At 40.7% G+C, this 13,579-nt stretch overlaps 2 protein-coding genes across 7 annotated transcripts in view; one reads left to right on the top strand and one right to left on the bottom strand.

Moving 5' to 3' along the window:
• The window catches only part of HPS5 (HPS5 biogenesis of lysosomal organelles complex 2 subunit 2), a 43,552-nt gene extending 41,285 nt beyond the window's left edge, over positions 1-2,267 (bottom strand). For 4 of the 6 annotated variants that reach the window (XM_024987057.2, XM_010820871.4, XM_005226745.5 and 1 more), the window contains exon 1: positions 2,120-2,184. The gene's annotated coding sequence lies outside the window, so the exon portion shown is untranslated. Of the gene's footprint in view, positions 1-2,119 lie in introns of all 6 variants that reach the window. The other 2 variants (XM_015461165.3, XM_059882836.1) reach the window with 2 other exon arrangements.
• Positions 2,268-2,544: 277 nt separating this feature from the next.
• GTF2H1 (general transcription factor IIH subunit 1) overlaps positions 2,545-13,579 on the top strand; it is a 29,499-nt gene continuing 18,464 nt past the window's right edge. Inside the window, 3 exon segments of the mRNA NM_001046150.1 lie at positions 2,545-2,716; positions 9,603-9,771; positions 12,946-13,138. Coding sequence (NP_001039615.1) covers positions 9,696-9,771; positions 12,946-13,138 — 269 coding nt within the window. The 5' untranslated portion in view covers positions 2,545-2,716; positions 9,603-9,695.

Here is a 13,579-nt window from a genome sequence, read left to right as displayed (position 1 = left end):
ATCTGATTCAACAGAGAAAGAAGCTAACTAACACCCAAAGAAATTTTCAAACAATATTAATACAATCTTCCTAGCTAGTACCTGGGCTTCCCTGGTGACTTAGTGGTAAAGAATATGCCTGCCAATGCAGGAGACACAGATTCGATCCTTGGGTTGGGAAGATCTCCTGGTGAAGGAAATGCCAACCCACTCCAAAATCCTTGCCTGGGAAATTCCATGAATAGAGGCGCTTGGCAAGCTGTAATCCATGGAGTCACAAAAGAGTTGGAGACAACTTAGCAAGTAAACAACATCAGCCAGTACCTAGATACAGTAGAATTGAGCTCAAATTGAAAGCTGCTATTAATCAAATTCACCAATGGATATAAAAAGTACCCAGAAATTTTTAAGCTGTTCAAACAAGAACAGTAGAATGTTGATACTTGTTAAAGTTTGGTTAGGTATACATGAGGGTTCATTGTACTATTCTGTCTGTGTTTGAAATTTTTCTGAACAAGATTTTTTATTGAGGTACATATAGTTAAATTACAATGCTGTGTTAGTTTCAAGTGTACAGCTAAGTGACTTAGTCATACACATATATGCATTTAAGACTTTTAAGTAAATATTTAACAAGAATCTCTGTACAGATCTTTCTATAAACCTTCTGTGCCTCCATGGTGTAATATATGCTGTTTCTGGAATCTTCCTCCAAATAAAAAAAACCCTGTCTCTCCACAAAACTGAGTTTAACTATTACTTCTGTCACAGTTAGCCTAGCAAAACACTAAGCAAACAGAGGGTGACCATAAATGCTTACCAAAGTCAATGAAAAACCTTTTCAAGAGTTGGTTTACCAAAGGTCACAGAGCTCATAAGCAGAGGTGAGACTAAAATCCACTAATCTTGAGTCCAAATCTAATTACCTTTCCATTTCCCCTATTGCTTGATGGCAACATAAAAAGCAGTTGGATCAAAAAAAAGGTTTTTCTCTTGGCCTGCTGCTGCTGCTGCTAAGTCGCTTCAGTCGTGTCCGACTCTGTGCGACCCCATAGACGGCAGCCCACCAGGCTCCCCCGTCCCTGGGATTCTCCAGGCAAGAACACTGGAGTGGGTTGCCATTTCCTTCTCCAATGCATGAAAGTGAAAAGTGAAAAGGAAGTCGCTCAGTCCTGTCCCACTCTTAGCGACCCCATGGACTGCAGCCTACCAGGCTCCTCCGTCCATGGGATTTTCCAGGCAAGAGTACTGGAGTGGGGTCTCTTGGCCTAGTACTCATTTTACTGAACCAGTGTTTGCTGTGCGAACACCCAACGCAAATAACAGCGTTCTCTTTTCCCCACTAGATGCGTGGAAGGAAGAAGAGGCAAGAGAGAGGAAAAAGGAAGAAAAATTACAGATATTATGCCAAGGGGAAGTTGGGGATTTACTCATAATGGGATCTTTCTATAAAGAAGGCTAAACGCCAAAGAATTGATGCCTTTCGAACTGTGGTGCTGGAAAACACTCTTGAGAGTTCATTGGACAGCCAGATCAAACCAGTCTATCCCTAAAGGAAATCAACCGTGAATATTCATTAGGAGTGATGCTGAATTGAAGCTCCAATACTTTGGCCACCTGATGCGAAGAGCCGACTCCTTGGAAAAGACCCTGATCCTGGGAAAGACTGAGGGCAGGAGAAGGGGAGACAGAGGATGAAGGTTGGATAGCATCCTTGACTCAATGGACATGAGTTTGAGCTAACTCTGGGACACAGTGGAGGACAGCGAAGCCTGGAGTAGTGCAGCCCATGGGGTCGCAAAGTCGGACACGACTGAGTGACTCAACAACTCAAGTAATAGAGAACTCCTCTCTACCTTAGACCAAGAAATGGCGACTCACTCACTCATGCACTCAACATGCCTTGCACGCATCACTGCAGACATCTGACCACAAGCTCCCTGCCTAGCGAACTCCGAACTTAACAGCAGTTAACTTTAATACTACATTCAGATCTCTTGAAAGAAGCGGCGGTAATCAAGTTTTCAAAGTCAGGCTCCCAGCCTGTAGGTCTCAGCCCCTCTCCACCACCTCTAGGCTGGCAGCCCCCAACTTTCTGTGGGTCACAGCATCTCTCCAGGTTAGGCGCCCGCACACTCACCGCGCGCTAAGAGCCGCACCTGAGCTTCAGTCTTCCCTCCTACTCCTCCCTCCCAGGCTTACGTCATCCCGGAGCGCCGGGGACGCCGAGACAAAGCTGTTAACGGTACTTCCTCGTCACGTGACGGGTTACGCCCTGCTTGCGCGTGGTCCCTCCCCCTCCGGCCGCGGTCGCGATTACGCTCTCTGCGGCCTGCCCGCTGTCGGCCGAAGACGCAGCGCCGAACGGGACCGAAGGAGCTCTAGGCCAAAGGGGTGAGACAGCTAAGTTCCTGGGACCTTTCACCGCCTAAAGCCGGCGAGAGGAAATGAAACAGGCGCGCACCGGCGGAGGAGGGAGGGAACTAGCGGAAGGTGTCATGGCGGCCGTGCTCTGGGGTCACGTGTCCCGCAGACCCGCCTTCATACTTCCGGTCACGTGCCCTCAGAGTTCTCGCAGCCAGCGATGGAGGCGAGACCCCCTGGTAACAGAGGCGGTGGCGGCGGCGGCGGCTACTGGGTTTCAGCCTCTTTCCCGCAGCGTCTCTAAGAAGCTCAGCGGAACTCGACTCGACCCAGCGCAGTAACTTACTCCCTGCCCAGGGCCGTCTCCCACCTGGTAAGTTTAGACCGAAAAATGGGGTGGACGGTTGGGTGATGAGCTGACAGGCCTGGGGGCCGCAGGACGGCACGGTATCTGCCCCTTTTTCCTGTATCCCTGTCGCCGTTGCTGCAATTCCCAATTCTGCTGTCGGTTAGCCGTTTATTATAATGAAGAGAGGAAGAGGCGACTCCTAATCTGCCTGTCTATAGGAAGCCAACTCCTCCACTGAAAGCAGGGACTCAAAGATGTACCCGAAGCTGGGATAAGACTTGGCTCATGAGGGTGAAGGACGTGGAGGCCTCTCTCTGGCTGAGGAGCCCTTCCCGTTAGAAAATGTGCTATTGAGTCTTTCGGTTTCTGTTAAGGGAAAAGCTTTCATCTTAGTTCCACACTCCTTTTGCTTCGCTTGTCAATTCCTGTCCCTCTTAAAACGACCTTAACACGTGTGCCAGTTCACCCCGTCCCCGCCACTCACACACCAAGTTTTGATCTATGCCCAACTTGATCATGTTTAAGCACCAACACATGGAAATATATAGTTATTTTAGAAATTCTCAAAGGCTAAATTGTGTAAGGAAGTGTTTTCGGTTGACTCTTAAACACCTGTTTTAGGGTCTATAAAAAGAGGGAGGGGGAGGTGTGACGGGAGGAAAGAGATAAAAACTTAACCTTTTGCCCATTAACAGACCCAGTTTTAAAAACATACCAAAACTGTGTGGTTTAAAGTATACCTTGCAGTAAGTACTGACTCCATAAGGAAGTGGAACAATTTTTCCTAGTGAATTCTTACCAGAAACCCCAGACAAATAAAGCAACATGCCATGGTGGAATTGCATTTGGGAGCACCCATCCTACCCACTCAGCCTCCCCTCTTGGAACAGTTTGAAAATCACTGAACTCGACTTTGGTAACTAAAGCAAGGTTGCCAACCCTAAGGTAGATTTTGAAAAATCAAAGGTAGAAAAATGAAATGGAGAGGTCACAGCAGAGGGGAAGGTAACCTCTAGTATCAGGTTTATGGCATACAAAAGAACTAGGCTCTAGAACGAACTTTGTGTCCTTTAGCTGACCAAAATCCCTGGTTTGGAAAAGAGGGAGAGGTAATTTGGAGCCATTAAACCTGTTCTGCTACTCTCACTCAGCCAACACGTAGCAGTGCAGCAGATTTAAAGATTTGAGTCTCTTCTGCGTGGTATAATAAGAAGTACCTCAGTTCAGTTCAGTCGTATGGTAGTGCTAATGTGGAAAAAAAATCACAAACGCAGAGAGAGCTGTTTACTAGGAAGGTTGATGCAAAGACAGGAATTGGCTAAAAACAGTGCACCAGACGATCAGCTTTAGTCAGTTGTGGCTGCTTCCTGTACCTCCTGCCCTAAAGGCTTATATCTTCTTCCTGATGGTCTGTCTGTACATCTTTTAGCCCTGCTTTTCTGTGCTGCTGGTTTTCCCCTCACCATCAGAAGTTGTCAGGTGTACCTTGAGCTTTCCAAGCATCTTGCCCACTGTTTCTACTCCGTGGATACTGCTACTGGAAGTGTCTTTAGTCGTTTCCTGCTTTCTGCACTTTGATTACCAGCTGATTGCTCTCCTCTCACTTTTGGCATCCTCCTGTTGTCGGCATGCAGTATTTATTAGTGGATACAAGCCTCACTTCCCTCTGTCTTGCATCTCTGTGGCATTTCCTCCGCCTCCCTCTCCCTGCACTGCTGTAAAATGAAAAAGTGCTTGGTCTTAAAATTGCTACCTCAGTTTTTCCATTTAATGTCCTCCTTACATATGTGACTATCCTTAAAACAGTACATTTTGGTCACTCTGTACATACTTCCAAGGTCTTATTCCCTGTAGTGCTGAATTGTTAACATTTTTTAGGATTGCCTGACGGCAAGCAGCATTCCAGATCTCCATTTTGTATGCTGGCAGACACAGAAGCACTTTCTCTAATAATCCTCTTTTTAGAGAGAGATACGGAATTTATTTCATGTGTCGCTTGTTTTGTTTTCCTGCACCATTTATCTCTCACATTGGAAAGGGAATGGAAATGCAGAGATACAGGATGTAGGAAATGGAAAGTTAAAGATTTCTGCCAAACAGTTTCAAATTCTTCTTATCCCTTTTTACTTATAAGCCAGTTATTGGAATCTGTGAGGAATGGTACTCTGCTCTGTAAATTGAGCTCCTGGAGTTTATTCCAGAATGTATGTACAAAGGTTTCTTGTTTCTTAACCAAGATCGTATTCTTTTAACAGCAGAGATCTTGCATAGATGTCACAGGTGCTTATTGGACTGTTGCCTCAGGCTTAAATATGCTGCTGGGCTCTGTATTGCCATGAACAACATATGCAGCCTCTGCCCTTCTTTGTGAAGCTTGCAGTCTTGCCAGGAGATAGAAGTTAAAGAGTTAACTTTAAAAATTAATTACAGTAGTGATAAGTGCTGTAAAGAGAAGAACAGGAAACCTTGCCTGGTGACTTTGAAACTTGGAGGAGACCAAAAAATGAGTACAAGCAAGTTGATGGAAAGGGAGGAGACTGTGTCAAGGCCCAGTGCAAGTAAATATTTAACTGCAAGTGAATTAACGCCTTTGCTGGAGGATTTTGCTATTTAAAGCAGTCTTGTGGCAGATTATTTCATAAAGTAATCTTTTAAGTAAAGCTAGATCTTCATCAAGCTGCTTTATTTAAATGTAACGGCATCAGTATTTTTCCTAAACAAAATATTCTGTGGCTCTTACAGAGTTCTACTAGAAAGATCTTTTTGCCTCCCCAAGGAGCCACCTTCAGGAAAAATCGAGAAATCTTAGACGCCATTGCAGGATGGTACCACTGGTTCTGTTAAACTTCCTAAAACTGGTCCTTCTATAGTTAACAGAGGTACTGCAGATGAGCAGGGAAATTTGCCAAGCAAGTTATCTGTAAGACAATCAACTAGTTATTCCCAGTGTTCAGTGACTTGTCTCTGATGCATTGTTAAAGCTCCCTCTAAATGGATTTTAATATGAATGGTTTTACCTTTTGTTTTTCCAAATTGATTTAAAGTAGCCAACTAATAGTTCCTTTAATCTAATTTATCCTCCACTCTACAGTTCTATGTCTTCATTCATCTTTCTTCCTTACCGTCCCATCTCAGAAAAGTTTTTCTGTTCTTTTCCAAAGCTAACACTTTTACTTGTGCCTGTAAGCCCAGTTAATTGGGGACTTTCTCTATCAGCTGTCCTTGCTTTTCCTCCATACATGGACATACTGTCATATTTGCTTGTCACCCTCCACACACCCTCCCCACATGTCTTTCTCAGATTTTAATTCATGTTTCCTAAAACATGGTTCCTGTGGTATGGAGTTTAATTTTACAAAGTATAGGTAAGTTTTTAAAAATTTTGTAATAATTTGTTATAATACTAATGTAAAAATATTTAATGGTTCCATAGATGTTATACAAATTACTATAAGTTAAAGTTTTAATACTAAATAAAAATAATATTACAAAACTTGAAAATAACAGTTGTTCTAATTCTTAGCACACTACCTACCTGTAACATTTTCCCATGTTACCTTATAGATACAGTTTGATAGATCATAAACTCTTGGAAAGACTTTTTTTTTTTTTTTTTTTTTAGGTATTTAGTTACTTGACGGCACTGGGTCTTAGTTGCGGCATGTGGGATCTAGTTCCCTGACCAGGGATCAAATCTGGCCCCCCTGCATTGGGAACCCAGAGTCTTAACCACTGGCCCACCAGGGAAGTCCCTGGAAAGACATTTTTAATAACTTTTTCTCGTTACAAAATACAGTGTTTATTGTAGATAGTCAAGAAAACAAAAGGAACATTCAAATCATCTGTAGTCCTGTCACCACAGGTAACCACTATTAAATTGGGTATATGTCTCCCCTGTCATATATATTTGCAGGGTAGCGTAATGGAACTCCAAGGTCAGACTGACCCAGATTCAAACCCAGTTCTACTTCTTGATGCTTTGGGAAAGCTTCTGGGTTTCTTAGACCCAGTTTCCTTTATCTGCAGAATGGAACTAATAATAGAACCTACCTCAGGATTGTTAACTGGGGACTCAAAGAGATAATAAAGAACTTAGCCCAGTTGCTGGCATGTATTACAAGCATTCAATAAATTTTAGATAGGTCTTTTAAAATTTAAGAATATATAATCAAACTAGGGTTTTTTGCTTGTTTTGAGCACCTGATGGAATCTTTTTAATGTCGTTAAATAGTCCTTAAGGGAATTCCCTGGCAGTCCAGTGGTTAGGCAGTGTGCTTTCACTGCCGATGGCTGAGGTTCGATCCCTGGTCAGGGAACTTAAATCCCACACGCCATAGCACAACCAAAAAAGGGAAAAACCAAAAAAACATTTATTTAAAACCATGGTTTTTCAAACTTTGTAAGCAACAGTAATCAAAATCTCAGGAGGACATCAAATAAGTAAATCAGTTAAAAGATGGCATTAAGAATTTTGATCCTTTATCATATATGATGTATATTAAAGCTGGAGGTTGTAAAGTAACATGGGAAAATGCTTTCAATCACAAGTAAACAAGATGATTAACTTGGGGCATTTTTTTAAATCCTTTCTGGTTACTTGACTTAATGAAGCTCAGTCCCAGCATTTATAAATGCCTGCATAATCCAGACTGTCTTTACCTGCATGACTTATCGGCACCTCAGACTCATTTTCAGAGCTGAATTGTTTGTCTTCACTTACAAACTTGTTTTTTCTTCTAACTGTTTCAGTAAATGGCATCGCTGTACTCCTGTCAGCAACACCTAGAAGTGGGGTGTGAGTAAGCAGCTCTGACATCTTCAGTACAATATCTGTTAATTCTGCTTCCTCAGTACTCCTCCTCATCTCTTCCTCTCCATTCTCACTGCCCCCCGCCTGCTTCAGACCGTTCTGGTCCCTCTCTTCAGTCTCTCTCATGTTGTCTTAGATTAATTTCCTAAAATACAAATTGGTCCCCCATTTTAATCTTTTAGAATTTTTCTGTTGTCAACCACACAGTGGGGTATTTTCCATTGTCTGCCTCCATCTTAACTCTTCAATTTCATATCCCACTGATCCCCATTATGAATTTTGTGCTACATCCAGAGCAAACTAGTAACCATCCCTGGCCCCAATCTTTGCCCCAAGCCATTCCCTTTGATTACAGTGCTTATTTTCTTTTCTCTGTCAAAACCCTCATTTAAGACCCAATTCATGAATTACTTTTATATTAAAAAAAAACCAAAACTACTGAATCATGTAATAATATGGTGAATTTCAAAAAGCCAAAAATGAAAGCATACATACTGCATGATTCCATTTCCAATGAAATCCTGGAACAGACAAAAACTAACCTGTGGTGATAGGAATCAAAACAGTTGCTGGAGGGTGGGAGGAAGAGAACAGACTAGAAAGGGACGTGAGAAAACTTAGCAGGGCGATGGAAATGTTCTCTCTCTAGTTTTGGGTAATGGTACATGGTCATAAACAGCTGTCAAAATGCATCAAACAGAACACCTAAGAACTATGCATTTTATTGTTAATTATAACTGCATATTTCTTAGTTGCCCTAAGGTATCTATGACAAAGCCTCTTGTGTGAAGAAATTAAGTGCCTGAGTTCTAAATCAGAATGTTTGTTTAATCTCCCTGAACTTCACATTCTAATTTGTATAGACTCACATGCCTATCTTGCTCGCTAGACTGGAAGCTTTCTGAAAGCAGAAATTGCCACTGGCAGACATTTGTCATAATCCCTAGACTCCTTGGCTCAGTACAGAACTATTGAATAAATGTGTTCACACTGACTCTTTTCCACTTGGGGGTGGAGTAACCTGTAAGGAAACTTACGAAAGGGAAGATCTGGCTAATCAAAATTCAGGTAGTAAACTTCAGAGAAATTAAAAGTTCAGTCTTTTTTTAACTTGTGTTTTTGATATTTAAATCACTGCCTCAGTGAATAAGAAATATACAATAAAGCTTCACTTGTTTGCTCAGACTTAATTCTTATGACACCTGTGTATGTTAACTTCTCTGAAATTATAACTTATACCTGAACAAGTAAATCTTTTTAAGCTATATTTTAAGTCATTGCTTTGAGAATGAAAACTAAAGTCATAACTTCACCAGAAATGGTATATACGCCCTTTGTGCTACCAGTTTCCCCATCCCAGCCCATGGCAGACGTCGTCGGTTGTGGCATCTTTCCTGCTGAACCCAGACTCGTTCTAGATGACCACACTCAAGGCGCTAGGCTTTGGGTTGGGTGGTTCAGAATCCCAGAATTGGGGAGAAGTTGGGGGAATCTCCAGGCAAACGTTTCCTAGGTAACAGATTAGCCATATACAAATGAAACTAGCAGTTGAAGACCTTTGATTGTTAAAAGATGTGGGAAATAGTATCTGAAGTGTTAAGTGTTAAATTATTTCAGTTTTATTTTTAAGCACACAGAAACTTAGACCAAGTTTTTAGATCTAGGAGTGGTTTTAGGAAGGCTGCACAAACGCTGTGGCTCTTGGTTTTTTCAGTTGGAACAGTTTGAATTATCCAGCAGTATAATTCTAAAGTTCTACAATTCCAAGAATAGGTTATAGACCACAAATTTGTAGTCAAATCATACATTTAAGATTTAAGAATATAACTGAGGAAAATAAAAATCAAAAATACTTTGATTAGCATATGTACAAATGGTTTGAAAACTGGCAGGTGTGTCAGTTTTAATTGTTGTATAAATTCACACCTGTGGTATGAGCAAAATGAAATTTAATTTTAAAGGAATAGTGCAATACTTCAACTTTGAATGAGGGAAACAACTTTTCTTTCCCTTGTTACTCATTTTAGATTTAGAAGGGACTCAAAATCAAATCCAACCCTAATTGAGATGTGAAATCTTTTTTTTTTTTTTTTTTTTTAGCACCTTCTAGCCATCATGGCAACTTCATCTGAAGAAGTTTTGTTGATTGTAAAGAAGGTGCGACAGAAGAAGCAGGATGGAGCTCTGTACCTCATGGCAGAAAGAATTGCTTGGGCACCTGAAGGCAAAGATAGATTTACCATCAGCCATATGTATGCAGATATCAAATGTAAGTCAGCTATACTAAGGTGTGATACATGTTGTTTTTGTTAGTAATTTTTTAAGGAGACAGCTTATACAATCTTGGTGGATTTTCTATTGTAATGTCAAAAAAGCAATTGTATTGACGTAATTACAAAGTGGGGTCACTGAATGTATATTATTCTATCACCTGCTTTTCTAAAGTAATAGAGTATGTACAACTTCCCATGTGTAAATCTATCTCATGTAAAGATCTCCACACATACTTTCTTTTTAAGAATTGCCTAACAGTCCACTGAATGGATTTAGTCGTTTATTTAACATATTGAAGGACGTTTAGGAAGTTTCCAGAATTTTGTTATTAAAGGCAGTGTTGTAGTATTGACCTGTGCACTAACATCTTTTTGAGTAGGTCATATATATGGGATACACCTCTTCAGTGGACTTACTGGTTCAAATGGTTCATGCATTTAAAATCGTGATAGATGATGCCTGATTGCCCTTAATAAAATTGTATCATTTAAGTAAAGTTATCTAATCTTTGGTAATGTGGCCATCATCTATTGAGAAAATAAGCTGTTTTATATAAAATGTAGATGGGAGAAATTCAGAGCATAATATATTTATATCCTTTTTATGATTTTCAAGTATGAAAGCTAACATCAAAACCCCTTCTCTTTTCCAATTAAATTAACTTTGAATTTATTACCCAAAGGGTATGGCACTTTGTGGCTCAATAATTAAATTTAAAGGCACCAAGTGAATCCTGAGATTTAGAACCTTTACTCTGAAAGGGGTTTCTGCAGTTCACCTAACTAAAAGATCTTGAATAGGAGGCACCCCAAGGAAACAAAGCCCTTGACAAATTGTGGTATCTTAACTGTAACCGTTAATACGAATTCATTTATCTTCCTGGATATGAGATTCTTCTCCTAGATAAACTCCTTGGCAGATTTCAAGAAGTATGACACCTTAAAACATAGGTAGTCCTCAACTTGCGAGAGGTCAGTATACAAAGGTCCTTTGTATATGAACAGTTCCCCAAAGGGCTTACCTCTAATTTGCTGCTGGAAAGAACCAAGATCTTCATCTTTCTCCCCTGAAATAACTTAGTATCTTAATTTCCAAAAGGAAATACTGTTTAAAATTCATAATATTAATAATTCAGTACTGCCTGAGCTGTCTGGTCTTTGTCCACTCTCCTGCCAACACTGCTTCCATTTAAAACTTTGTTTCTGTGGAGAAATGCCTCATTATCTTGCAAACTAGCATTGGTTCTTCTGTAGCCTCACGAAATAGGAACTGCCTGTATTAGCACTTTTCTTAAACGGGAAGCCTGCTGTATAGAGAACATGCCTATCCCCTATGTTGGGAGGAGAGCACATACCAAAATCTAGATGTGCATGAAATCAGTTTTCATTTTAAGTTGAATATTTGAAAGAATGCTCATTTCTGAAAGAAGTCATTGAAAGTTTTCAGTAATAATGTTACTAAGGTAAAAATTAGCAATTATGTTAGTTTAAAAACTTCAGAAGTAGGCCTCTCAGGCACGAACTAAGGTAGAGCGAAAATAAAGCAATGACTAAGAAAAGATACCTAGAAAGGAGTGATAGTTTGTTTTGGAGGAATAGAATAGTAGAAGAGGCTGGCTGACAGTGTAAATGACTTCATATTGCTACTTTTAGCAGTAAGGTATTTTATCTAAACTGTTGGTTTGGAAGTAACATCTTCATTGGAAACATTTCTCTTTATTTAAGTGTTAGTGGATTGCTTTACACGGAGAAGGCAATGGCACCCCACTCCAGTACTCTTGCCTGGAAAATCCCATGGATGGAGGAGCCTGGTGGGCTGCAGTCCATGAGGTCGCGAAGAGTCGGACACAGCTGAGCGACTTCACTTTCACTTTTCACTTTCATGCCTTGGAGAAGGAAATGGCAACCCACTCCAGCGTTCTTGCCTGGAGAATCCCAGGGATGGGGGAGCCTGGTGGGCTGCTGTCTATGGGGTCGCACAGAGTCCGACACGACTGAAGCGACGCAGCAGCAGCAGCAGATTGCTTTACAAGGAGCTCTTAGTTATGTGTTCACACTACCATGAGTCACGCATTTAGTGAGACAAAGCCCCTTCATCTGTTTGCCTTATGAAGAAGACAAGCCATGAGGCCAACTTTTTAAGAATACAGGATTTCTATTATGGAGGTATATTTTGACATTTCCAGCCCCAGCTTATATCGAAAATCTTCAAAGTTACAGAAAAGTTTAAAGAATGGTGCAGTGTATATCTGTAATTATATCCCATCTAAGTGTTGTTATTTTGCCATATTTGGTATGGCAAAATATGTGCGTACACTTTGACTGCTCATAACATTATGACACCAGGAGAATTTTAATAAATACCCATACCGCTGTTGGATTGTTTTCCCAAGTTGTCCTATCTGGTGTAGGTTCATGTATGTAGTTGTAGTCTCTGTAGTCTCTTCTTTAGGAGTATGGATTTGTAGAATATCATACATTCTGATTATATCAGATGAAGGTTTTATTTAATTATTTCCTGTATTTCTTATAAACTAAAAATCAAGTCTACAGCCTTGATTATACTGAAGTTAAACATTTTCAGCAAGAAGAGCATCTAAGTGGCAGTGTTCTGTCACCTCAGAAAGCCCATAGTGTCAGGTTGTTCATTTTTAATGGGGCTAAGTTCAATTGTTTGGTTAAAGTGTTGACACCTGATCTCCAAATGTAAAATTACATATTTCCCTTTGCAGTTAGTAAATAAGCCATGAACTATATTTTGGAGTTTAATTGTGACAAATCATTTTTATTAATGATAATGTCAGGTGGAAGCAGCTGTTGGTGGATTCAGGACTCCTGAGTTGGCTGTTCAGAAAGCGTTAAAGAAATCTGCTCAGTTGAGTGGAAACAAAAGCCCTTTAGCATCCAGAGGTGGAATAGTGGGTAAGACATGCCACACAAAAACAGTACTATAGAAGGAACCTGAGTGTTACCAGTGAATTTGTTGAACCGTGCTCTGGTGATATGCAATTATTTGAAAAGAGTGGATTTCTTCTCAAGCATCAAGATTGGAATAGGGCAACTAAAACCCAAAGAAATCCCGAGTCTTCTTGGGATGAGAAGTAACTTATTGTGTGACTGTTGGCACAGTGCGAGTGTCCTCATCTAACTAGCCTCATGCTTCTCTTTAGGCCAGAAAATCAGTCCAGAAGGAAAAGCGAAAATTCAGCTTCAACTGGTCCTGCATGCAGGGGACACAACTAACTTCCATTTTTCCAATGAAAGCACAGCAGTGAAAGAGCGAGATGCAGTGAAAGACCTTCTTCAGCAACTGCTCCCCAAATTCAAGAGGAAAGCAAATAAGGAACTGGAAGAGAAGAACAGGTGAAGGAGGAAAAGAACAACCTTTTAAAGAGACACTAGGTTCTTACCAGTCAAGTAGCAGTTTGTTATTCTCACCCTTTGTGCTTTGACAGTGTAGTCTAGGAAAGTATAGGCTTTGTTATCTTTACCTCTGTGTTTGGTTTGTTTTTGTTTTAATTGGAGGAAAATTGCTTTACAATGTTGTGTTGCTTTTTGCTGTACAACAATGCAAATCAGCCATAATTATACATGTATCCCCTCCCTGTTAAACCCATCTACAGGGAAGGAATGGAGATGCAGATGTAGAGAATGAACTTGTGGACACAGTTGGGGAAGGAGAGAGTAGGACGAGTGGAGAAAGTAGCGTCAACATACGTACAGCATCTTGTGTAAATAGCTAGTGGGAAGCAGCTGAATGACATAGGAGCTCAATTTGGTGCTCAGTATGTTTGGCTCTTAACT

The sequence above is a fragment of the Bos taurus genome, chromosome 29 (genome assembly GCF_002263795.3).
Source record: "Bos taurus isolate L1 Dominette 01449 registration number 42190680 breed Hereford chromosome 29, ARS-UCD2.0, whole genome shotgun sequence".
NCBI lineage: Eukaryota > Metazoa > Chordata > Mammalia > Artiodactyla > Bovidae > Bos > Bos taurus.
The sequence above is the reverse complement of the archived record's forward strand: the minus strand, read 5'-3'. Positions and strand labels throughout refer to the sequence as shown.